Source organism: Cyprinodon variegatus, unplaced genomic scaffold (assembly GCF_000732505.1).
Source record: "Cyprinodon variegatus isolate N-32 unplaced genomic scaffold, C_variegatus-1.0 Scaffold134, whole genome shotgun sequence".
NCBI lineage: Eukaryota > Metazoa > Chordata > Actinopteri > Cyprinodontiformes > Cyprinodontidae > Cyprinodon > Cyprinodon variegatus.
In genome coordinates this window covers 124,764-152,550 of record NW_015150587.1, presented here as the reverse complement: position 1 = coordinate 152,550, position 27,787 = coordinate 124,764, and the positions used below count along the sequence as shown (strand labels likewise).

The 27,787-nt window shown below is 38.9% G+C and overlaps 1 protein-coding gene across 2 annotated transcripts; it reads left to right on the top strand.

The window, feature by feature from the left end:
- On the top strand, positions 1-23,621 carry zbtb7c (zinc finger and BTB domain containing 7C). 2 transcript variants are annotated; one of them, XM_015376337.1, is made up of 4 exons: positions 1-198; positions 19,488-20,223; positions 21,001-21,653; positions 22,011-23,621. In XM_015376337.1, exons 2-4 carry the CDS (start codon positions 19,504-19,506, stop codon positions 22,630-22,632), a joined length of 1,995 nt encoding a protein of 664 aa, XP_015231823.1. In that variant the 5' UTR covers positions 1-198; positions 19,488-19,503; the 3' UTR covers positions 22,633-23,621. The 2 variants fall into 2 exon arrangements, with proteins under 2 accessions (XP_015231823.1, XP_015231822.1); XM_015376336.1 differs by lacking the exon at positions 1-198 and adding an exon at positions 12,868-13,201.
- Positions 23,622-27,787: the final 4,166 nt, after the last annotated feature.

The following is a 27,787-nucleotide window of genomic DNA, read 5'->3' as shown; positions in this document are numbered from 1 at the left end:
TTGTTTTGTTGTGTTTCTTAGATAACCGTGAAAACTGTACCTTTTCACTCCCCTCAAATCACCGACACACCTTAAGAGCAAATTTTTAAGTCTCTACCACAGTCGCTCTCACTTTCACAAGTCTGCCAGAGTTCAGTTTCCTGACAGGGAGAGAGCACACAAGAGAGGAACTGAAATCAAAACTTCTCTTACTTAAAGGTCAGTAACATCTTTCTATTTTAATTCACTCTTCTTTTCTGCATTGGTTTTAACTGGTTTTAACTGAAACATTCTTCAAACGAAGTTATTAGAGGTTTTGTTCTATCTGTTTAAAAAAAAAATCCTAAATCTCATGCTCATCCTTGGTCATTCTGGGACTGTGTTGCTATTTTATGTTGCAAGTTGTGTCATGTCTCCTGCCCTAAAAAAAAAAAAAAAAAAGTTGTTAAAAAAGTTGTTCAGCAGTGAAAACCAGATGTTTCCCTGTGCATATTTTGTGAACAGATGTGTGAGCAGTAAAAATTTATCTCTGCACTCTTAAATGAAGCAAGTGAAAGCATGACAAAGCTGGAACGATTGTCTTTTTTTGTGTGTGTGATTCAATTTATTAACTTAGCCACTTGTAAAACGGTGAAGAGATTTACAATGTTTCTACTTCTTGTCAGCTTTGATTAGAACATTTGCGTACATGACTGTGAGACACAGAAAATCTTTAAGATAAGGTTGTAACAGGCGCAGAGACGCACTGAAGGGAACATCTGTCCTTTATGGAGTCTATTTATGCTGTTATCTGTGATGCGCCCACAGTTTACAATAATCTTTGCCTTAGATCAGTCTCTCTGTGCAGCAGATGAGGGGGTAGAGGTGTGAAAGTCAAAATAATTTCACTCTTCCTGTGATTCCCCATGAAACAGCATGAATAACTGTTAACCTTTAAGGGTGATCACAGTATATGTCATGTCTGCTCATCTGTGGATTAAAGAGAGGGAACTCAAGGTTGATTTATTGTAAAATCAAACAGAATTTGACCATTTTATTCAGAGTATATATATCATTTAAGTAATTAAACTTTTCAGTCATGGTAAAAACACAATTATTGCTGAGAACATGCAATCAAACCGTTGTTTGTCACAAGCTTAATCAGTTCCCAGTACTGATTAAAAACAGGTGGCTGTGGCTTAATGCTGTTTCACATCATATGAACCACATTAATGTTTGCAGCAATGTTAAAAAGAGACAAGACAAAAAAATAAATAAAGGTCTTACCGCAAACTACTCTTTAAAGTAGTTGCATTACAGAATAAGATAAAAAAAACCTGCAGTTCTAGCAATCAAAAGCATTTTATGTCTATAAATGTATATTCAAGAGACACATATGCTTTCAGCCTTATCAGGGTTTATCATTAATGAGAAAAAAAAAACCCAGCAGAACTTATCGAGAGCTCTTCCTGTTGCAGTGAGGTTGAGATGAGGAAAAAAACCAAACAGACTCCACCACACCTCTTCTGTTCACACACACACCCTGACTGCAGCCCTATGTCTGCCTCTTTCTCCCTCCAGGATTATCTGAATTGAACCTGATCCTCAGGAGTCTTTTGTTTTGGGGCCCTTTCTTACAACGGTGTGTTTAGCAAACATAACCAGAGGCAGATTTCATTCGTGTTGGTACAGTCCCCCGTTTAGAACGCTGTGCAGCTCAGTTCTAGGCTCTTGATGTGTTTTTTCTGTGTCGGAAATAAACGTGATAACCAAGTAAGTGAAGGCTGTCACCCTATAATGCCAGATAGATTATCTTTGATACATGTATTTCTGAGACCGCCACCTTTTCTTAATCAAAGTTCATGTTTTTCTCTAAACTGTGAGTACAAACAGCACTCTGACAAAATGTGCCCCATTGAGGGATTTGTCTCTCAATAGTTTTTCTTTTTCAAGAGATAATTAATTCAAATGAATACACTAGCTTTTATCTAAAACATAGACTACTTAGATTAATGATCCAGTTTTCCAAATTGTTCTTCTAAAATCCATAAAATCACTTTAACAGAACCTGAATGGCAACATGAAGTAGACATATAGAACCAAATTATAAACCAAAACATCATAACATCACTTTCACAAGAAAGTTTAAAGATCAATGAGACTTTTGGAGTTAAATGATGAGACAAATGTGGATATTTTCTGAAAGTTATACACCTTGTGAACGAATATTTCAAAAGGATAGTATTATTCCAACAGTTAAATATAATGAAGTGGGGCTGCATAACAACCTCGATTATAAATGCTTTAAAAGAAACATTTGAATTGAGGAAGCTTCCTGGAGGGGAAGCGAAACGTCGTCAAATCTTGGAAACCTAGTCCAGTGGATTGTTTTTTTTTTACTTTTACGGAATGACTATGACCTGGATGACTGAGAATCTTCATCACCTTTAAAAGAAACATACACTGCACTCTCTACAGAAAAATCCTAAAGGAAAACGTCCAGATATTGGTTGCTGACCTTAAGATAAGTAGATATGTGTTATGCAGAACGACAGTAAAGCAACTTCACCTCTGAATGACTAAAGATCAAACAAAATGAAAGTTTTGGAGTTGCTCAGTCAAGGTTCTGACGTAAATGACACTGAGATGTTGTAGCATTAGATCAGACAGCCCTTTTCTGTTTGAACAGCTTCAACTTTGACTGAATTAATAAAAACTTCTTCAACAAAAAATGGGCCAAACTGACTCACTTTCAGTTATCACAAAGACCTGATGGGATGGCACAGCCAGTTATAAGATTTCACATAGGGGTAGGTTTGCCTCATATGAAAAAATAGAAATGAGATGATCTGAAAGATCTTTAGTATAACAGAAGTAGTTTATAAGAAATCAAATACCCTTTCTTATCTATGTATGATATAGAAAATAAGAAAACATATTTTTTGAGTGTGTTTTGTCAAAAGCATCCAATAACAGGTTCTTTAAAGAGTTGTATATGTTTAATGAATGAGAAGGTGGCTTCATGACTGCATAAATGTGTCCAATGTGTTCATTGTGATGCTAAGAGCGTGAATGAGTCCACACGCCTTCTCCCCACCTGACAATGTGTGGGCACGTCCATGTAACAGCATTTACACCGGCATGCTCGATCTGATCTTGACCCCCTGTCACACAGATTTAATCATGGCAGCTGTCAAAAACTAGATACACTTAATACCAATTGAAAAAAGAAATTAAGCTCTCGTGTGTTGAGATTCAAACAAGTGCAAATGTGTTTGCATGTCTGCAATGAAGCCAGGCAGCCATGTCTGTGAGCGTGTGCACTTGTCCGCCCCCCTCCGTAGGATTGAGGTCCAGGTTTTGTTGTGTGGAGTTGGGCTGGGTGAGTAAGCCACCCCTCACAAATGAATAGGGGATGGGAGGAGGCTTGAAGAGGCTGCCGTGGGTGGGAGGCCAGAGCCCTGCCAAAAAAGCTCCTTCTGTGGGATTTGTGTACTTTTTGCGTCTCTCACGAAACATAGAGCTTGGCTCTAACGACAAAGCAGCCATGGGAGGCAGCCGCTCGCACTCGCAGAGGTCAACACGCCCGCTTTTCCTCCTCCTCTTTTAAATCCTCCACCTTTCTTGCATCAGTTTCTACCCCGCCACTCATTTTCAACACAGTGAAAACAGTGAAAAAGTATTCACACTCCTCTAACTTACATTACATCACATTATATGTATTAGACCAATGTGGAAAAACAATGAACAATTGTTAACAACATCTTCATTAAAACATCTTTACTTTCATACCCCAATATTAAATTCGTTGGAACCAACTGGCTCCAAAAGTCATTTAAAAATATAAACAGAGTCCATTAAATCTTGCTAATTAAAGGTATAGTGAAGGATGTTCTTTATCTGGATAGATCATCAAAATAAGTGGTCGTCCTAATTGTCAATCCTTCTGGTTATATGTGTACATAAGGCTGTCCTATGTGCTTTCCCCCATTTTTACTTAGCGGTGGTGAGTATGAGATAGTGGAAAAATTGCTAATCTTCTTTTGAAAAGTAAGCTTGTATGAGCGATGCAAACAGCAGCTTTTAAACAGAGCGTGCACAAGGAGAAATGGTCTCGTGCACGCTCTCACACGTGTTTAATGGGCGTTTCCTCTTGGGAGCGGGTACAGGGCTTTGATTGTGCTTTTTTTTATGTGGAGAGGGCAGGTCTTTTCAAAAATTCACGAAAATCCTCCACTATACCTTCAATACATGCATAAATCACTTTTGAAATAATGCCTTGAGATTTGCAGTTTAAGTTGCATTTTGCTCACATGCTAAATGGTGTGTGTCAGAAAACTAACATTTTACAATAACCCTCAAAATGTCTAAAAACACCTGCAAAATGCAAAATTCAATCAAATGAGATGTTCTGAACACGTAAAAGTTTCTTCTTCCTGATAAGATAACACTGAATTTTTAATCTAAGCAATACAAAATTTTTGCAACTGTTACTAGTTTGTAGTTATTGAACTTGGAAAACATATTTACATATGCTACGTCTGGATTTCTTTTTTTATCTAACTGGATAAGCAAGGCAAAAGACAGATTTATACATCAAATGATGCAATAGATGCTAGTACTAGTGACTAATACCAGTCTTAACAATGAGATATTAACATCTGATAACGATTAGGAAAAAAATGAGCGATCTGCAGAAGTTTTTCTGTGGGTACTGTATGTCTAGTCGTTTTCTCCTTCAGTATCTCAAATATAATTTACCACTGGTGTGGTCGGGCCTTGAGGGAACATAGGATGGAAGTTGCTAGAAATATGTCAAGATTAGCAAAGTTTAAGTCTTGTCAATGTGAATTTAAAATAATGCTCTTCCTTATTTTGCAACCCACCCACGGGTGCCATTTAACCCAGCTGCACATCCAGGAAGCAAAAGCAAAATAAGTTAATCTCAGTACCACAGTAAAACATGGGAGTGGCGGCAGCATGATGCTTTTCTAGCAGAGACACAAAAACTACTCAGATTTTATGGACTGATGGAAAAGGTTAAATGCAAGACAGCCTGTTAGCGGCTGCCTAAGCTTACATTTTGTAGCAGGTTCATTTTTGCATGCTAAATATAAGATTAAACATAGACTAAGAAGTAAAATGTCTTTGTTTGGTCAAAGCATATTCATGCCTTGGAGTGGCCTATTCAAAGCCTTGGTTGAGAATAAGCAGCAAGACTTGAAAATTGATGATCATAAGCGCTTTGTTTCAAATTCAAATGAGCTTGACCTACTTAGCAAGAAAAACTAGGCAGAAATTTTTCTCTCTAGATGTGGAAAGCTTGTAAAGGGGTGCAGCAAAAGACTTTTAACCACTATAACAATACTGGTTGTAAGTTGGCAAAGTTTATACAAAAGTAAGGAATTTGGATCTATTCGCTGTAAATTATCACCGTGATAATATTTAGACTTAACACTGGTTGAAGTCATGTGACTTAATTCCTTACTTTCTCAAAAAGTTGATTCTTTTAAGTACACAACCTTGCAAAAGCAAATGATAAATATCAGATATATCTCATTAACAATTTTCCGTTCTCTTTAAATTTATAACATCAGAGTCATAATGTGTCTTACAGTGGTTTTTGTGTAAACTTAAAGAGGTCAAAGTCATCTCAGAAACACTTCAGTCTTAGGTTTCAACTTCAGAAATGTCAGTGACAGCCACAATTCATAATGCGGTTGAGAAATGAAGCATTTGTACATACAAATTGTGGGTGTTTCCTGAATGTTGGCTTGATAATAGAAAATAGGGCCCTGTCACCACTGGCAACCCACCTAGCTTCAAACCTAGAGACGAGTACAAAGAGACATAATTCTCGGGCTTGGCAGTCGGAAGAAATAATCATCTGATAAATTAGAAAATTAAAGCTCCACTTTAAGAAGCAACAAAGCCATGCAGGAAACATGGAGTCGAATGTCATTCAGCATCAGAGAGTTAAGATGATCAAAACAAGAAAGGGAGAGAGAGAAAGGGGAAAAAAAAGACGCTATTTCATAATGTGTAAAAGAAAGATCTGGGTTGAATAAGTGGGTCCACCCACCTGTATGTGAGAGGCAGTGAGAGAGAAAGCAGGGCTGGATGGCAGTTTTAGAGACATGAGTGTGTGGGTTAGGCTAGCTGGCCTGCTTATGCTATCTAATCACTGGGAGAGAAAAAGGGAGAGCAGTGTGCCTTGATCCACCCACCCACCCCAGACAAACAGCAGTTAGCCTGCTAAGAACTATACACGGCCGCCAGCAGCTCCGGCTCGTTCATGTGGGAGCGGAGATAAAATGTGACAGGGCATGCAGGTAACAGACATGCAGCACAATTATGTCTCATTCGCTGCTACGGGGAGAGCAGCACAGGTGTCAACATGGAGGCCGGCGCGGGTCATGATGATGGCATACGAGGGATTGCATGAGCGTAAATCATGCTTGATGCATTGTCATCGGTGAGCAGGCCAGAAATAATCCAGCAGAGGAAACTGGGGAAAAATTTGAGAATAGCTGTTTAGTTTTATAATGGATCTTCAAACTAACCACTGAAATGTTCGTTTCCAGAAATGTTTCCTATATTTCAGAATTTGATTTGATCGCTTTTCTTTTTTCCCCCCATCTTTTTCAGAGAAAGTTTAACTACCTGGTTAATACCTGAGTGGGTGGGAATGGCTTTGCCTCCAAAAATAACTGACCTACACATCACAGTTGTGTGTTTGTATGCGTGCGTGTGGTTCAGCGAGGTCCATCACGCAGTGTGTGTGTGTGTGTGTGTGTGTGTATGTATTTCATGACAGGCATCTGTCTCACCTGCCCTGCAGCCTGACTGGTTTTAATTAGGAGGTGTCAGAGTGCCCGAGGGCTCTCCTGCTGACACACACACACGTACACAAGTATACACACACACACTACCCGAGGGCAGACAGAGGCTGTCCCAACAAGGCTGGGCTCCTTCTCGTTATCACCATAAGGAATTGTCCTTATTCACCGACGACCCTCACAGCCGCCCCCAACACTCACACACACCAAGCCAATCAGCTCAGCACAACAACTAAAATGCACTGCAAAGTTCCTTCTTCCATTCATTAGAGTTTAACTACTTCAACATTTTGTTTGTAATTCGAAGTTTTGGATAAATACTATAGAATACATTTCCATATTTCCCCGCAGTAAAAGAAAAAATGGTTTCAAACTGCATTAATAGTAATTTTTTTTTTCTTTTTTTTTTTTTTTACTGTAGGAAAGTTATTTAACTTCCTAACAATGGATTTACAAGAACTCATGCGGACCAGCTGTGTTACAGTGTAACTTTGTCTCTCTGGTACTCGCAGTTCTTGACGTGCAGGATGTGTAGCTTACCTCCCTGTTGGCAAAGCCTCCAAAACTGATTAGGATGTTTGAAAAATGAGACACAACAGGGGAAAGTTAAAGCACAAATAGACAGGTCAGCAGAAAGTAAACGCCCTAACCTCACTCATCCGAATGGCATCCTCCTAGGTGAGTTCTAACGACCTCAGTGAGATGACAGTATGTTTGCACTCCTCCCTGTTGGTTCAAGTCACAATTCATCTGAGAATCATTCTCTGTCCTTGGACTTTTGAAGGCCAGAGGGTGGGGGTTTATTTGATGCTATATCTTTCACAGGTTGCCTCCTTTTCCGGCCTCTCTCCCACACTCAACCAGGCTTGGCCTCGGAAACACAGGGGTAAAGGTAACAACTTGGTTGGGTGGTGCTGATCTGCTCCTGTGACAGTCTTCTAAAACAAATCTGCTAAGAATCTATGTACACATGCCGCACTGAGTTTTATGAATTTGGAACAGCCAAATAAAGTTACTAACTTTATTGAATGTTTTGAAAGATAGACTTGAATTTGAGTTATTATGGTAACCTGTTATGGATTTGACTTACAGGAAATCTTTATTTCTTTTTTTTTTTTTATCAGAAATCTACTGGTAAATAGATTCCAACTGTGTGCATATTGCTGTTTGTTCAACAGAGAATTTTGGGTGCTCAGACATGTGGAAGATGATGCTGAGGTCAGATGGAAACAAATGGGGTATTCATTATAATGCTCTGGCTGTTAGAAGTCTACCTTGCATATGAATGAATATACCATTCTTATTGTGAAACATGGTGGCTGCAGCATTATGCTGTGGGTATGCATTCCTTCAGAGGAATCAGGGAAGATGATCAGAGGCTATAGATAGGCGAAGCTAAAATAAATACTCCCTTAAAAATGTGTTAATATGTCTGTAGTGAAAGATCATCAGGATTCCTCAGTTCTGACCCTCAAAATCAGTTGTCCAGCATCTTTTAGGTGTGTCTCCTCTTAATTCCTGACCTCGAGGACCGGATTTGAGGTACACAATTAATCCCAATGATCATTATTTTCAATTTACTATCATACAGTATATCAATGCAAAGTTATTTGTTTAGACTTGAGTGCACAAAGGTAAAACCTACCGTGGAGCCACTTTATAGGAGTAGATGACTCACTAGAAATAGAAAAAAAGCATTGTTTATTTATGTCTTAAGAAATGTTAAAATATGCTGCTTTGATGTCCCCCTCACCTTCCGTTGTAAATGTGGTGAATCGTCTCAAAATGAGAATAAGTCTAGCTGGTGTGTAGGTGCTCGTTGCCATTTAAGACAAATCTACATCCTGTCTAAAGGAGTTTTTGTTACTGATATTCTATTTCTAAATAGGTTAAGGTAAAATGCAGTCATAATAAGAATCTATTTGCTGGGCACGTGGCAAAGAGAAAATCTGATAAGTGTTTTCAGTGGAAAGAGGTGTTTGTCACTGATCCTTTGATGGACTTCAAATTCAAATTTTACCCAACCATTTAACCACCAGCTCCTCCAGATCTAGTTCAACTAAACCCCTGACAAAGGGTAGAGTATTAGACGAGAGGAATATATAGTGACTGTCATTTTCTAAGCTAATGAATAATGGGCTGATTGTGGGAGATCTGGCACAGCAGGGCAACTTTGATGCATTATGTTCAAACTTCCTGTTATCTAGCAAAGGCTTAAGGAACCCACTACTGCTGGCAAACAGTAATGAGATCATGGCTAAACAAATACGTTTGTAAAAGAGAGTCTTAGATATTGCAAAAAATATCTTTCTTTCTTTTTTTTATTGTAAAGTATGATAAGGCAAGTGGAGAAAGGCACTAGAGTCTCTGTGACTTTATGTTAAGCTGCATCCTTCACACCCCATCCCTTCTCCACAGAACCAATCTGGTGTCGTGGTACGTGTGGCCTGCTGGGAGCAGCAGGTGGCAGTAAACAGGTACGCTGAGAGGCCTCTCAGTCAGTCAGACCCAGACAAAACAGATGACTCTTACTCAGCCCTTTGAATCCCCATGTCTTGTGACTCTGAGCACTTGAAGACTCATGTTGTATTTATGAGGACTATGATGATGCCAGATGAGAAACAAAGGAGCAACTTATTCTTTCCATTGATTATTACACATTTCACTCATATATTAAAAGAAATTATCATTGTTTTGAACCTTTTGAGTCCTCTAAGATATTTTCTACTCTGTGTGTCACCAGCTGTGTACAACAGGTTTTTGTAATGATGGTCTTCCACAAAAAAAATCCATTTGGGGATAACGCCATCCTCGCAGGTAGCAGTTAGCCAGCTGCTATAGTAGCTGTGCCATGTTTAAAGCAGATAGCTGCCCTTATAGGATGGCAAACTCTTATTTTTCTGGCTGTCTGGCTGGCCTGAGAGCAGTTTGTGGCTAACCCTGTTTATATATACTGGATGCCAATGTGAGCTGCCCTCAACTCTCGCCCTGTACAAAACAGTGTAAACCACCATCGGCCCCGGCTGCGGTCTACTTTGGTCCGTGTTTTCCTCGGGAGGGGGAAGTGGGCATGGCCGCCTGATGTACACTCACTCTGATGTCTGCTTGCTGTTGACGGTTTATGGCAGAAACTGACAGCTTTTACAGAATGATTGTTGGTTATATTGTGAGGATGGTTCAAAGTATTTTAGACGATTTGTAAATGCAGCAGCCACAAAAAGAAAACAATGGCTTAGAGTGGGTTCTACCTTTCTGAATGGAAACACTGAGCCATGGCTTTTGTTTTTAGCCTAGGCTGATGAGTAAATTAGCTTGATTTGCAACATGTAACTCCAAAGTGAACTAAAAAGTAATCTAAAGGCTGTGGTTTAACAATGTCAGACAGGAAAGCCCACCGACTGTCTCAGATTGTTTGAATGTGCTTCGTCATAAGATTTGGCTTGTCTATGAAACATTTGTCCTATTTTCTCTCTCCTCAGTTCTTTATAGTATAATCAGAAATACAAACTGTCACGCAATAAAAGGTCATAGAGTTGCAAAAACACATTATTTTTAAAAAGTCAGAGGTATGAAATTTAATTGGATTTGTTCTGTTTTTGTCATTTTAAAGTTGCACACCTATTTTATTTATTTCAAATACAAATTGTGCAAAAAGGTTTTAATAAAAAGGGCAGACAGGACCCAAATTTTGTCTTAAATGTTACATGTGCCTGAAGATAAAACACTGAGCGTCACCTTGAACAATTGGAACAAATGGAGAAACATGGAAGTGAGAGTATAATGCTGTAGGCATACTTTTCTTTCACAGGGTTAGGGCATTTGGTGTGTTGTTGAGAGGGTATGGCGCTAAATGTTGGAACTTCCTGGACAAAAACATGTCAGCAGAGGGAGTTTACTCAACTCTAAACACAAAGCCAGAGCAACAATGGATAGGTTTCAATTTTAGCATCTATTTACTATTGAGCATTTTTTCTTTTGATAAACTTGACATGCACAAGTGCACTCTCACAAACAACTACAGGTGCTTGGTTCCAGATACTCAGAGATTCACTTCCATACAGAAAGCCCACACTCTTATCTTCAGGTAACACAGAGTACATGTCAGATTAAATAATACTACTTCAGCGATAGTTTAAGGTGTTACTTTATTGTATGTCTCATACCATGTCTGTTAGTTGTGCTGTTCTTTTTACATCTCGTTGCAGGTGATAAAGCAGACTGAAAATGTTTTATCATTATCTCCTTTCTATCTCCTCTTTCTTTAATATTTTCTATTTTTTTTCTGTTTTTCCTCTTCTGTTCTATTTACATTGCAGTGTCCATATAAACTGTAAAACTCCCTGCATAATTATAATAAAGCAATTTATATGCATATAGGCAATAGCCCTACTGCTCCACTTGTGAAAGTAAAATCTGTTGGGCTCTTTTTCTCATCAAGACAATTATTTTTATTGCCACATTGCCAGACAGGACATTGTAAAAAAATAAATAAATAAAAAAAAAAAATAATAATAATAAATAAATAAAGCATCTTTCTATTAGAACAATCCAGCAACTTTGGAACATGAAGCCATGGATGTGTTTCTTTGGGGGTTTGGGGAGGACATGTCCCCTGCACTCTTTACTGTCCAAAAACAATGCTACACAGTACACAGACATTCATCAAGCACTAGATAACCGCAGCTCAAGCTAAATCCCACTTTTCTTTATCTTAGGCCGCCCTCAAGCTCCTGATTGGCTCAGCGTCTTTTCTTGTGTGATTGGCTGTCACTCCTGAGAAGCTCACTTTACAAACATCTGATTCCACTGAATCAGGTCTGTGATTGGACAGTCAAACACACTTAAGTTAGAAAAATACTTGCTCCCTCCCCACTTTTAAAAATAAAATGTCATCCATGTATGCAGCTACTAGTTTTGTGACACAGTCTCCATCCAGTATGACTTAGTTGGAGCTGTTTTCTAAAAGACAAATGGGCAGAGTTGACATTTGTAAAGCTGGTATAGAGATACCTACAATAGAAAGCTCTGCAGCTTCAAAGGATGAGTATGCTGGATTCAAATTGATACCAAACATCTACATTTCATTTAGAAAAACATTTTCTGAATAGTTTTCTTCCCCTTAACACTAATCTCTAACATTAAATACAAATAAAACAATTAGTTTGCATTTGTATCTGGATAAAAGAGTTAAAATTTTACCAAGACACAGTATAACTTCTGTTATCCCTGTTCACTTTCTTCTTCACATCTTTGCTGTAACTTCCTCCACACCTCCTCTAGCTGAGGTGATGGCATGAGCAGCAAACTGCTGCCCTGTTTCTGCGCTTTCTGACTCAAAACAGGAATCCATCGTTTGTCTGTGAGCCTCTTTTGAAACCTTGGGTTTCATTCGACGGTTTAACAAAGAGGAACGCATGTCTGCACTGTTGCCTGTGGTAATTTTCTGTGTTTGTGGTTGGATTAAGTCTCAGCTTTTTAAGTAATATTTCCGTTCAAATTAACACAACTCCTTGAACCAGATGAGTTTGTTTTTTAGAGGTCTCTTTCTGTGCGTGTGTAGGTTGCAGCATGCCAGAGTGGGCTGATTTATTATGATGTTTTTCAGTAATTAGTCTCTTCTGAGTATTTATGGAGCCCGGTCACCACCTCACCACCTGTTTTTGAACTCACATATCCAAAGCTTGAAAAGAAAAAACAGGCATTTGGATGCAGAATGATTAAATATGATGTTGAAAATGAAACAATCAGTTTTTAGCTGCACTTTTCTGCACAAGAGAGGTCCAACTTTTCTCACTGCTGCTTTTTTTACCCTCCCTCTCTCGGTCTCCCCAAACAACCCCTCAAACTTCCCTTTGCCCCGGTCCCTTTACAGCAGCATCCACTCTGACACAACTAAAAATTCATTTTGTCTGACCTAAATCAGAGGGTGTCTGCGCCACGGGCTTATTACACACTGCGCTTAAACTTGTGTTGTGGAGGAGGATGGGGTATTATTATCTTCCAGCTACCCACCCTGCTATAAAAACTAGTGGTGCGACATCTCCACAGCGCAGAGCTGCTGCCCTCCCTCCCTTCCTCTCACTCCCTCGCGCTCAGTGCGCACAGAGCCACTGACTCCAAACTCCACACGTTTCCAGACAATCGGTTGGCGCACTGCTCCATTTCCCTCCACTGGATATTCTTCTTAAGGTGCATTTTTTTTCCTCCTCTTTATTTTCTTTTAATTTTCTGAATGGGCAGCAGCGCTCAGAACAAGGAGCTTTTTGAATGGACCTGTTTGACAGCCGGTAGGTGCGATTCAGTTTGAAAGAGGGATGCTGAGAGGTCAAGTGAGGAGCAGCTTTGCCTCTTAGTAGTCTGGAAATACAAAGACACGTGAGGGGAACCGTGAAAGCTGAAGGAAGGTGGGTGATGCTTGCTGATAACTGTGGAATGTCAGAGAGCGTATCAAGACTTGTGTAAATTTGTGCGTAAGAGACTTTTGCAGCATGCGTAAATGTGTGTCGGTGTGGAAAAGTGCTTAATATTTTTGTCAGAGTTGCACCATGTGCACGCTTGTGGACAAGCTTCCACTTGTGCATGTGTTTAAAAGTGCATGAAGGCATGAAACAAGTCAATAAAAACGACTTAATGATTCACTGATTATTCGTTCTGCAGAATAAAAACACGAGCAGTAAAATGCTGGAAATAACCAGAGGACTTTGAGCATCATAACACATCTACGAAGTGCCAAACATAGCGGTTTATAGTGAAGTTTCTTTCTTTTTTTTTTTTTTAAGTGTGTGTTTGGGTCGTTTGGTGTAATTACACATTTTGGTTTCCAAATGCAGGCGATGTTCTCTCTGTGAAATCCAAAATAAATACTCAGGTGATGCGCGAAGTTTAAAGGGGATGTTTCAGAGTGCGGACAAAATAAAAAAACATGTTATGGATTTGAAGTAAAGCTGTAAATTACTGTTTACCAGCCCCATCTCATCGCCTCCATCTACGTCATGTTACAAAATGTAGAAATGACATAAAAAGTGACACAATAAAAGCTTTTTACCTGCTAGGGTAGGTTTGCTTTTTAAATCATAGTTAAGCAGAGGAAACTGCTTTTAACAACATAGATAATAAGTATAATTTTAAAGATACATAAATATATATATATTTAGACACCCACTCAACAGACCCATAAAGTGCAATGAAAAAAAATAAATCACACCTCTGTCAGTACAATGCTGTTTTTCTTAATTATGTACTTTAGCACAGATATATTACATATCAGATTTCAAGCTTTATGCCTGCAACTGTGTAGTTGTTTTAAAAAATGGTTTAGAAAATTAAATTAGCCTCTGTATTTGATATTTGTTTTTTTATATAAGTTATGAAGCACATTTATTTATGATACAGATAGATAGATCTTGATCTATATATAGATATATATACACACACACACACACAAGTTAGCACTGAGCGATAAAAAAAGACCATTAATTAATGCAATAAAATAATAAGAAATATTAACAGATGTTTTCATTTATAGTTGTTTAAGGAAGGGATAGATAGATAGATAGATAGATAGATAGATAGATAGATAGATAGATAGATAGATAGATAGATAGATAGATAGATAGATAGATAGATAGATAGATAGATAGATAGATAGATAGGCAATTTCCAAGAGATTTCAAATTTTAATTCAAACCTTGTCACTTAAATATGTATTATTTTCATATAAATAAAATAAAAACATTTTAAGTTCTGTAACCTATTTCTGTCCATATTGATTAATCACTAAGTTCACTGATTAATCAATACACCCCATGTCACTAGTGTCTTCTTTACAGTGCAGCTCACATTATAAAACTGGCTCCCCTGCTTTAATTGACAGCACTTAAGATGATATGTAGAAACTGTCCACATGTATCTGAAAAAAAAATCCCCAAACTTTCCAATAAAAAAAAAAAAAAGCAAAGAGTATGGATTATGTCCTGCAGCAACAGGTGCGATGTTTACCGGTGATAATGGACTGGGCTTACACAGCGGCGTAAATGAGTGTCCTCTCTTTAATGAGGGGGTGAATTGTCTCTGTCAAATTATTGGCCGGGCAATTGTCCGTCTGTGACAGCTGTTTAGCAGACGTTTGCTATTGCCAGTTGGTGAAGGGTGGTTTCTGGCTGAGGGTGATTTAGCATGTGGGTCAGGTGTACCCGCTGGCCTGACAAGGCCAAAGTAGGCTTTGGCTGTTGGAGCTAACAGGCCAAATGAGTGTCTGTCTGTGACAAGGAGGGTTTGGGATGGACATTAGCTGCTGATTTGTGGCCTGAGCGGTCAGGGCTGAGGACGAGTTAACAACTCCACTCCTGGCATAATGATGATACAGCTGCAGCACAGCCCGAAAGAGGAGGAAGAGGAGGAGGAAAATTAGGAGGAAGGAGGAGGTGGTCAGCGCCCAAAAGCAGATGAAGTTCTTGGAGAAAGAAAACAGTGAATAGAGGTGACACATAATTTAAGGTGGGAGTGTTGAGTTGAAGGTGTTGGTGACTAAGTGAAGCATGAGAGGAGACGTGGCCGCTGCAGACAGAGACACAGAAAAGCCTTTATTAGAAATAGTTACTTAATAAAATCTGTTGCTACTAATCCGTGCAACAGAAATGACGAGAACGAGGGAAGTTTATCAAGGCAAGTCTATGTTTAGAAAAAATACATGCTTTCAAAATTAACACTTCCCCATACATTACGGTTTAAAGTCCTTTTAGAAAGATGAGCGAGGGAGATCTGAGTGTTTCCTTGCCCTATAAAGCAGAAAGCAATGACATTGTGATGCTCCCCCACCACTGGTTTGCTTGTTTAAAGATGGCTGCTACACCTTCCTCTTCATTTGAAGGCTCAAGAACTTTTAGGAAACATGAAGAAAATGATAAGCAGTCAAAGTGTGAAAACTGAAGAGTGCCACCCTTAACTTAAAAAAAAACAACAACATAGTTTTGAAATTACAAATAAGCTACGATCGGCTAGTCTGTTAAGCAGCAGAGTGTAGTCTAACCGCTGAAGCTGATATCAGCAGATAATCAGCAGCTAATAAAAGCTCTTTATATCTGTATTCATTTCTCTGTAAAGAGAAGCAAGCAATGAAAGACTTAAGCTATACTTTAGAGATATAGGTACATATATAACAGTATATTTTTCTGGAATTATTCTATTTAAAAAAAGAAAAATATGATTACCTAATTGTTTTATGTGAAACCTTTGAAAAAAAAACAACTGAAATCCTGGTATTTTTATTTATTCAGGATTAGGAGAATCTCAGTTTGGCAAAAGTGTGAAGATGCAACTTTTGTTGTTTATTGATGACTTCTAAGTCTCATCATGCAGTGACCGCTTGTTACAAACTGAGGAATCCACTGAGACTTTTCTGTTGACAGCTGTAACTTTGCTTTAACAAATAATGGACTCTGAGTCAGAGTAATTACCAGTGCCCTTTCTCAAGGCGTCCCCACCCTGGCTGGTCGGATGGGTGGGTGGGGTGTGTGTGTGTGTGTTTGTAAAGGGTTAAGTCTGTTTGGCTTGATGAAACGTCGCTCCAGGACCTTGCGGTGGGAACGCTGTGCCCTCCTCTCCTCCCTGTCTATGTGGCACATCCTCCTCAGATCCTCTCCACACTGTAATTAGGGGGCCGGCCACTGAGAGCCAAACGCTGAAGCTAGTGGCAGGCAAACAGTGGGAACGAGGGGAGTGGCGCTCGCCAGGGCACTGGGAGAGAAAGCGGCAACAGCAGCAAGTGGCCCCATAGTTCCAGAGGAGGGTGGGATGGTTGGAGAGAATAAATGCATGAAGGCCAGGTCCCCTCCCCAGTCCCAGACTTTCTTTTTCTCCCGCTCTCTTATCCACTCCCATGTTGTTCTAAGCTTTACCCTATTGTTTGATTTGGCAGGCTGCACCAGGGAGGGGCCCTTCAGCTTCGGTTTGTGCAACCTGTTAGGGAACTTTTTGGGCCATCGTATCTCTAACTGGAGATAATCTCACCTTTTAGCCATACTGTTTCTTCTGTGATTGATGCTTAGTGGCTGTAGAATCAGCACATCTTATTAAACAGATCCAAAAATCAAGATATCTTTGAATCACAAATGCCTCCTTGGCAACAACAGAAATGTGGGAAAAAGGTGAAATAGAAGATACAAATGATTTATAAATCCAGATCAAATGTTGTTTAGGTTGATTAAAATAGGCAAACCCAAAGCCTGTCCTTTAGTATTTTTGTTCCAGCTGAATTTAGATGGCTCCAATCAGCTAAAAATAAACTTTTTACATATAATGTTGGGCATAATGGTGACAATTATAACTACAATATGGCCTTATAGTTATAAAAATATATATTTTTAATAGATGATTATAACTACAAACAGCATTGGGACAAAATCCGGTTTAGTATTTGAACTTTTTTTTCCTTGCATCCTCTGAGTTTGCCTGGTCCATATGAGGTTTTCCATCACTTTTGTTCTCTATTGCACTGTTAGGCAGGAGATCTGGTCTGCAGCCCTATACGCCTCATCACCGCCCCCTCCACAGACATTTTAATTACGTCCACACTGTATCAATGGCATGAACTCGGCTTCAGTTACCAAGCAACAAGATCGACAAGAATAAACTACCGGTACATGTAAGATTGGTATCCAAGTTGCGTACCTGCAGGTGAACTTAGGGCTTTTCAGTGTTTTTTGCTCCCTTTTTTCCTTCGTCTTTTTCTGCATTGTGATGCTGAGCTGCACTGAGCAGAAAGTGAGGCACTTTTCTTGAGACTGTGTGTTTATGTGGCTTCAAGCCCTGTCCCGTTTAGAGCCAGTCAACAATACAGCTGTGGTGTTCGGGGCCGCTTCAAAGTGTTTATCTACACATGCCTCCTGTGACCACCAAAGTGTGGATGGCTAAACTTGAGCTCTATTCATAGACGTGAATGAGCGAGTGCCCTGCCAGAGGAAGTTTTATCACTCTGAGTGTAAACAACAGGGCAGTGAATCAACAGGTAGGAACTCAGAAATGTCGGGAAAGCAAACCGAGGGAGGGGAGGTTTTACGGCTCACAGAGAGAGCTTCATTAGGCTCCGTCGGAGGAGTGAAGAACTGATTGCAAGTAAGCATTTTGACAGGATACAGTATCTAGAGAACAATCTGACCTCTTTTGTTGCTCTCCCCCCCTCTTCTCACCACATCTCAGTCACAAACTGCATTGTTCACATGAAGGTATCAGTTTTCTCCATGCTCAAATCTGCCAGAGACAAGATGAGGAGGATGGACATTATCGCAGGAGCCTCGCACGCACTTAATGTATCATCACGCCTCTCAGGGCTGCACTAACATTTAAAAAAAAGTTTTTTAAAGTATATTCGATCGGTTATACTTGCTTACAGTTGCTACACAAGGATTTATAATAACACATTTCAAGGATAAAAATTACCCAAGAACGTGATGTTTGCTTAAAGACAGGCATGCTTTATTTACCACTTGTTGCCGGCATTTCACAGATGGCACACAAACAAGCACTGAAAGAAAGAATAAAGCCTGACTGTTGCCTGGCGCTTGAACAATATTAGCTTTAATCAACATCCCTCCTTCAGTCCTATGGTTTAAAGCACTTGATCTAAAATCTCAAAAGCATCTCGGTCAGTTTGCATCACTGCTCCTTTAAAGGGAGAGATCAGCCTGTTCAAATGAATAATGGTTTAATGAGTGGCAGATTTTCTCTGTATTGTCGAGCAAAATGTTTTAGATTTTATTCAGATGATTCTTATACCACTACTTGAAAGCAAATGGAATAAAGGCCCCTCAAAGAAGAATCGGGACAGGTTATAGCCAGACATTTGTGTTTGTATATAAAACAATAATAAAGAAACTAAAAAAAAGAAAAAAATCATAAACAAAGTCAGTTTAAATATGTTAGAAGGAAGTATTTGAAACAGTTTTTACTGTAGCAATAGGTCCAAAGAATGCTGTGGTATTATTTGATAGCGGTAATGCAGTATACTGGGCTATCTGTTGCGTTGTTGTGTAAAATATAACACCTGGGCTTATGGACAAATTTTATCATGAGTTCTCTGGACCTATAAAATCTTGCATTGCATAAAGGTTCTTTTTTTTAATCAAAAATGTGTAATCTATCTTCTCTCTGCAGCAGTTATTATCAGTTTAATATTAATGTAAGTATGGGGCTGACCTTTTTATGTAGAAAATGACAATGAATACTTTAATTAACAAATCAGCTTTCTAAGTGCTTTTGGAAATTATTTCTAATTTAACATAGATTTAACAAAATTACACTTAGAATTCTTAAAGTGACTCAAAATATTCTAAATTTGAATTTTACAGATTTATTCTTTTTTTTTTACTCCACACAATCCCATCGATTTTCCAATGCAGCAACAGTAAAACAAAAAAAGTTATAAACACAACAAAAAAAAAATGCTACAAATACATGTTGTTAATCCATATTGAGAACTTTTGGTGTAGAGTTAAAAGCAATTAATGAGAAAAGTTCATTTGATTTCAGAAATTCTGAGTTAAAAGGACAGAAAGTGGTTTCTGTTTATCGGAGTCAATATTTCTCAGTAAATTGCAGTTTTGAAATGACCACAGATTAAAATGAGCAGAATTGTGTGTCTATCAGAATCCGCTTTTCCCTAAATAATCTGATTTCACTTTGTTTTCCTAACAGAATTAGAGGGAGGAGGATGGTTCATCACAGTGAGGATGACTTGATTGGGATCCCTTTCCCAAACCACAGCAGCGACGTCCTCTGCAGCCTGAATGAGCAGCGGCGAGATGGGCTGCTCTGTGACGTCGTCCTCATTGTCCGCGACCAGGAGTACCGCACCCATCGCTCCGTTCTGGCCGCTTGTAGCCAGTATTTTAAGAAGCTCTTTACAGTCGCTACTGCAGACGGAGGAGACCCCCATCATGCTGCTGCCGCCGTGTATGAAATCAACTTCGTAGCTCCAGAGTCCCTCACCGCTATCCTGGAGTTTGCCTACACCTCCACTCTGACAGTGACCGCGTCCAATGTCAAAGAGATCCTGACTGCAGCACAGATGCTGGAGATCCCCTGCATCATCAACGTTTGTCTGGAGATCATGGACAGTGGGGATGGAGGCGGAGAAGGTGGGAGACGGGGACAGGAGGAGGAAGGAGAGGAGGATGAAGAGGAAGAAGAGGAAGAGGACGAGGAGGATGAGGACGAGGAGGATGAGGAGGAGGACATGGGCTCCAGGAAGGATGAGCAGGAAGAGGAGGAGGACAACGTCAGCGAGAGGTCACTGCAGTCGTTGGAGAGCAGGGGTGAGCAGACGCCTCTGGGGACGGAGGACTCTTCCCCTCCAAGCACCTCCACCTACCAGGGTCAGTTGGACCAACTGTCCCAATCTCAGTCTCCAGACACCATCAGAGGCAAACAGGTATGACTCCATCCGCTTGCTATTAGAGGTGTAACCATGCAGCTTGATTTACACAATCATGGGATTTGAGTTTTGGGAAAAAAACAAACTTTAAATAATATATGTTTAGTACTGAATATTTCAGTCTATGTTTCAATGGCAGTGTAATAAGTTTTAAAGTTTTGTGTCAGTTATGTCAGATGTATGAACTTTGAGTAATGATCATATTGGATATAAATCTGTCCAGTTAAAGTTGGATCAGTATAAAAAGATTATCTTATTAACAGCAAACAATTAAATCCAGTTTAATCTATTTAAAACTAGTGAAACATGCTCTTAATTAAGGCCTGAAATGAAACTTTGAAGGACATGTAACTTTTAACGTTGCTAGCAGCAAGCAATCTGTTAGCATCAGTATGGACACCATAATAAAAAGGGTTTATATCATGTAACACAGTCACTATTTTTTTTAACTCCAAAGTGCTTAAAATGTTAAATAGTAAAGAGGGACCATGTTTATTGCTTTCATATCAAAGTGCTGCTTGCTAGAAAAACGGTTATTAGTCTAAAGAACCAACACGATAAGTATTTCCTCTCTAGATAGAACAGCATGCATGTTCATGTTTGATGGCCTTTATAATATGAAAGTTATTTCAATCTACCTAGAAACACACTGACAGCAACTGGATATGCTACCTAAACTAGAGCTCAGCTCTTCGGACAGTTTGCAAAGTTATAAAATAAAGATATGTTCAAGTTCAAGTTTACAGGAAACTCATGATGCTTTTTGTGTTAAAGGAGAATATGGAGAGTCGGGCTCTCAAGGATTTTTCCATTGAGTCTCTCCTCCAGGAAGGGCTATATCCCCGGATGTCGGCTCTCGACCGGAGGACCAACTTCTCTCCTCTCATGCCTGGATTCTACCCCTCTATGTGGGCTGCAGAGTTCCCAGCTTTCCCCCAACAGCTTTTGAACCCTCCACATCCTCATGTTGCAACCTCACCACAAACCCGACTCCCTCACACCTTCCCCTCCTCCACTCATCTCGAGGCTTCAAGGCCCCTCGATCTAGCTGTGAAACGAGAAATCATCAAGGAGGAGATAAAGGAAGAAGTCTCTCCCAGTCTGCTCCAAAGCGACTTCTTGAAAGACTTTGTCAGCTCAGGTTTGGGAGGCACCATAAGTGCTGGATCGGCGTTATCGGAGGGTCACATCAAGGATGAGGCGGACATTAGGTCTTACCTGAGCTTTCTGAGCTCGGCATCCCACCTAGGGGCGCTGTTTCCGCCCTGGCAGCTGGAAGAGGAGAGGAAGATGAAGCCCAAAGCTTCACAGCAGTGTCCCATCTGCAATAAAGTCATCCAAGGAGCCGGGAAACTGCCACGGCACATGAGGACGCATACGGGGGAGAAACCTTACATGTGCACAATCTGCGAAGTGCGATTCACAAGGTACGTCAGCAAAAAAACCACAAAGATGGTGTCATGATGTTCTGCTGTAAATGCTTATGTGAAACAGCTGGGTTAACGGAAAAGTACCCCCTATTTTCCTGGCTGAGGTTATTCTGCCTTCATCTCATCTAAATATCAAAGAGTTGAAAGTGGAAAACCCCTCCACTCGTTTTTCTTTGCATCAGTTTTATCTCTGATAACTACATCCTCCTACTTTTAGCATTTTCCACCTATAGTCTAGGCCAGGAGTGTAATCAGAAACTTCAAAGAACACAAGGCTCGTATTTCTTTGTCAACGTCTTTTAATCTTCGATATGCATGAATCATTTTTTTGGGGTTTTTTTTTTTTTTTTGCAGGCAGGACAAACTGAAGATCCACATGCGGAAGCACACCGGCGAGCGCCCCTACATCTGCCTTCACTGTAACTCCAAGTTTGTCCACAACTACGACCTGAAGAACCACCTGCGTATCCACACCGGCGTCCGTCCCTACCAGTGTGAGCACTGCTACAAGAGCTTTACTCGCTCCGACCACCTTCACCGACACATCAAGAGGCAAAGCTGTCGTATCTCACGGCCCAGACGGGGGCGGAAGCCGACCGCCTGGAGGTCCACGTCCGCCGGAGGGTTCCTGTGCCCTCCCACTGTCTCAGCTGGCCGGATGGAGGAGAATGGGCTTAGTACCGCCTACCAGGGCGTTAAGAACCACGGACTTGGAGATCTTCTCGGCCTCAACGGCAGAGGGTTAGGGTTTAAAAGTGTGGACGGTTCGCTGAGGGAGAGCAGGGAGGAGCGGCAAACAGAGGGAAGACGGGCTGCAGAGGAGGAGAAGGCTGGAGCATTGAGGCAAAGGGGAGTGTTTGCTTTCGCCCTCGCTGGAGAAGAAATGCTTACCCACTCTCCATTTTACGCGGCAACCGCTGACCCATGGACCATGAGGCTGGAACGTGCTCCACCCATCCCCGAGTCGGCAAAATGAACTCTAAGCTTTAGAATAAAAAAAAATAAGAGTCTGTTCTGCTCCAGGAAGTTAAAGCACCTTTTATTAAAAGGGAAAAAAGGGGAAACTTTGTGAAGCCTGCTGTATGGCAGTGGTAACGCTGTTTATTTTCTTCTTCATTTGGTTCAATTCAGCCATGAAAATAATAATTTAAACCCCATGAAGGTTTACAGATATTCTAAAGGCATCTAATGAACCTGTAAATTGGTGTTTCCTAACATTTAAAAAAAATGAACGTTTACATGAAGATCCGACCCATTAAAAAAACAGGATTTTACAGCAGAAGACATTTACAGACTTTTGAAATAAATTATTGAAAGCTTTTTTTTCTATATTGATTGTGTTTACATGATAGAAATAAACAGCGATAAGAGCATTCATCTCCATTTTTTTTAGTTTTATTTAAATTCTTTTTTTTTTTTTAAAGCACTTGAAACCTATCAGGATATTTGACCATGGTTTATTCTTCTCCACTGCCTTGTTCTGATTTAAGCTCCTTATCTGCACTATTGTAAATAAAACCTCTGGCCGTGGTGGTGTTAATTAAGGTGATGTGGCTGATGATGTAAAATAATTATAATTAAAAAACAGAATATATATATATATGTATATTACTCTTTAAAGACTGAGACATCCATCCAAAGATGAGTACTTTGATATCTGACTTGAATACAACTCTGTTTTGAAATTGAGAATTTTCTGTGTCTTTGGATGCTTTATAATTCTGACTAATCAACAGCCGCTTTAGCTGCAACGGTATGCTTGTGTTTTTTGCTCTGGTGCAACAAATCGGCAAAAACTTTGTTCTAAATTTTTCCCTGTAATGTTCATCTCTGATTTGCACGATGATGAGTGCAAAAAATATTTGAACTAAAATGGGAAAGTATTTTCTTGCTATTTATGTGTATTTAAATGAATAAGCCTTGGCTATATTTTGCAAATTTGTTTTATAAAGACACTAAATGTTGACCTTCACTGGTGTCTGAGTGTCTCATTTAGGGTAAATGACATAGAAAGCTGTGGACAAATCGTATTCCATTTTATTACTGTAGGTTGAAGGCAAAGGATGCACATTTTAGCTTTGGCTGCTTTATAGTGATTAATATAAAGGCTTTCAAATAATTTGCATACCTTCAACAGCATAAACATGTAGTAGAGTTAGTTTTTCTTGGAAAACTAGTTTGTTATCTGCTTCTTCTCATTTTGAAAAACTGCTATTCATTATTCACACCCACAGAGAAAGTTCCTATGTGGGCTGATCAACAGTGTTTATTCCTATAGAGGTCTATCCTTTCCTTAATTCATCAGTACTTTATGTATACACTATCAAAAAGGATGCTTGACTCTGAGCAGATTTAGATTTGATTAAACATAAAGAGACATAGAAAAAATATGTTCAGACTATAATAATGCTGAAGAAACAGATACGGGTCAAATATTTCCACTGATTTCAACTACGCTGAAGATACTTAAAAGTCATTATTTATGGTTATTTTTAATAAGGTAGAACTTTTAATGAGATGCCAGAGAAAGTGGGAATCCATACAGAAATTTCGAGGGACTGTTTGTAGAATGGTGTAACCTGGTCCAGCTCCACCCCCACCTGTTGCTGCACAATACCAGCCAGAAGAAGAATACAGCACTTTTCAGGCATCGACAGAGACACCAACTACCTGTGTGGAAATTAATTCCAGAATGAAAAAGGAAAAAAAAAAACACAAACTCAGCTCTTTAAAGATTAACCCCAACAAAGTAAGTTTAAACCCAAATAAATTATAAAATTAACTTAAATCAGCAGCTGACTTGATAACTTAAAGATTTTCCTCAACACTTTAAGCTAGCTTAATGTGATATAACTTTGCCAACCCAAATGTGTTTTTATACACGTCACAAAATGCTTTTACAATCAGAATACCAAACTTTGAAGACATTGTTGACATTTTCAGAAAAAAAATCATAGAAATGAAAGATCAATAAAGAAAAAGTATATGAAAATAAATTTTTTCTAAATCACACTAATAAAAATCTGTATCATCAATTAACCATCTTTTATTTTCTCATATTTGATTGCAAAAAATTGACTATGTTGCCCAGTTTTGTTTTAAATCCCTGTCAAAATTCCATATTTTTACGACAAACATATTTCCTGTAAGATTCTCATCCCTTCAGTCGTCTATAAGAAAATTCAAGATCCATTTTACAAAAACAAACAAACCTTACAGATGGAGGGGGTTTACCGTAATTCTACAAATATCAGGAATATACATTCCAACCTATTCCCCATGGGAACTTTTCTATATTTAGAGCAATAATTAAAGCCTAAAACAACTGGAACCGTTAGAAATAAGGCTGGAAAAGAAATGGGATTTGCTACAGCACTGTGTATGAAGGGTGAAGAGAGAAGTGAAACACTATTTTACAGGGAGGAAATCAAGATTATGCCGCTGCGATATGTGTTATTCAGTACACTCTTTAGTTGCAGAGGTATATAATAATAAAATGGACATCAATCTTCATGAAAAACCTTTAAAATGACTATTTAAAATAGAGCAGAGAATGATCTTTTTAGAAGAAGAACGTAGCTGTTTCTGGACCATAACCAGAATTAAAAATTGGTTAATTAATACACAAATTTAATAGTAGTGCTAAATTATAATTCTTAACCCTAGCCGCCCACCGATTTCTCAGAAGCAGAAAATATTTGTACTCCAAATTTATCTAAAACTAAGTTCAAGTTCCCTCAGACTCTTTTTTCAAGTGGAGGTGTCTATTTCACACTCAGCACATTTTTCTCCTTTTCTGCACTGACCTCTAGTGGAGAAGAATAGATATCATAAATCAATTATGCCATCATAGAAAACATGTTTTAAAAGAATTATATCAGAGATACTGACTAGAATATAGACCTGCTTAATCTACCTAAGCAACATTTTCTCAACTCCCCTTCATATATAGTATGAAGAGTGAACTTTCTACCACCAGAGGGCGCTAAAATTTCATGTTTTTGTTGGCTAGAACTACACTGTAAAAAAAAAAAAAAAACTCAATCAATAATTTTGCTTTTTTCAGAGATAAAATGCCAAGGTGCAACACAAACATTCATTTTCTGACCTTTTACCTTGAAGGATAACAAATATCACATGTTGAGAAAGGAATATAAATATTTTATAATTTATTTATAATAATTATAAAATGTATAATTTATTTTTTATAATTTATAAATATTATGACTAAGTGGACTGTGTTTGTGTATATGTATGTAGACTGACCTAATATGACAATCTAGAGAGATGATCTTGAGACAGTTAATCAATATGTATGATATCTAGCTCTATTTCCTGAACACTATTATTAAAAATTGATGCCTACATCATAATATTTTCGGCATTTTACTTACAAACCAAAAACACTTTACTTTCCTCTTGTCATTACCTGTCCTAATTAAAAAGAGATTCTCTGAAGAACCTAATAATAAATGATTGCTGTTGATTTTGTTAGATATTTGCATGTTATCAACACTAACTAGATTGAGATCAAAGTAGAGATGGCAATGGAAAATATTAGAACCATAAAAAATGCAGGTGTGCGTGCAAGGGTGTTCTGAACCTCTAAACCCAAGACCTCCTGAGGTGTGATTTCCTGACACCAGAATAGACAGTCTCACAAGGTTCCTCTCCAGTTTTTCTTTTCCATTTAGTCACCACCCAAATCATGTTCTGAGACCTATGTTAGAATTACAGTGGTTCTTGGTGTGTTTGTGCCCATAAATCCTTACTAATGGGAAATCCTTTGAGGAAGTGATGCAACAATGCATCTTTGAGTGAGAACAGAGGCATTGCTAAGGGTAACACGATCTGCTGTCCTCTGTGGGGTTTCTGGGAGATCAGTGCGGAAACACCTTCACAACAAAGGACCTTGGCAAAGCGACTCTAACGTCCCTCAGACATTATGTAGGACACAATTAGAAATGTGTTCAGAGAGATTTGTAAAAGGTGTCAGGAAACAGACAGGAAAAGTTGAGTTCTCAACATACCTGCATAAATTTGCATAAACAGCTTGTTGTCAAAGATCAAATTTAAACATTTTTATTGGTATATCAAACTATTTTTGAAATACTTTGAAATAAAATTCTGAAAGATATGCCAAACATCTCTATATCCCCCCCTTTCACTAAGTATTGTGTAGTGCCACCTTTTCATGCAATTCGTTGCATGTTTCAGCTTTGTACATAGAAAAGGGGATTTTTTTTTCACATTCCGCTTTGCAAAATTGTCAATTATTTGGTACTGTACTTGAATATGGATCCCAAAATGCAAACAAGCAGGTTGAGTTAAAAAATGAACTTAGACCTGAATGTAGATAATATTTTACAGAGAATAGTAGCACAAAACTCCGAGTAAATGTGAGGGGAAAAACTAGAAGTTACAACATGATAAGCCTTTAACAAGTAAGGGTGATGAGATGTGAACCTATATGGCAAAACCCAAACAGCAAAATTAAGGACAGTATATGGCAAGACCTGTTATTGTATAATAAACAGGAAGAACTATGAGGAAGATGAATACTCACATAGAATAAACAATTTTTATCCAGAATAGATCAATGCATAAACTTTTCCTCAAAAAGCATGTCCACAGCATCACAGAGCCAACACCTCTCTCTGGTGTTGTGAAGTAATGAGGTAGTGAGGGAACCAGTTTTAACAGTTTTCTCTTACAGACAGGCAGAGGAGACTGCTTAATGGGATGGAAAATCATGATGGAAAATCATGAAATGATACAGTTAACTAAGATGAGTTTCGCTTATTTAATGAAGATTCAAAAAGGCAACAGAAGGAAAATCCAGAAACGAAATACAGAAAACCAAAAAACCAAGAGACGGCAAGGGAAAACACACATAAGTAGCAAAGTCACCACGAGAAACCAGCACTGAGGAACCAGCATGAAGGTGTATATATGGTAGACAGACAAGGACACAAAATGACAAAGAAACCAAAGACCCAAAACAGAATCATATAAATAACTGTAAACTCAAAAAGAAACTAAAAACAATGTCCAAAGGGGGGAGCCATAACAGTTACTAAAAAATGGTGAGGTCATTATATTCTGCTGTACATTTCTAAAAATTAGAAACC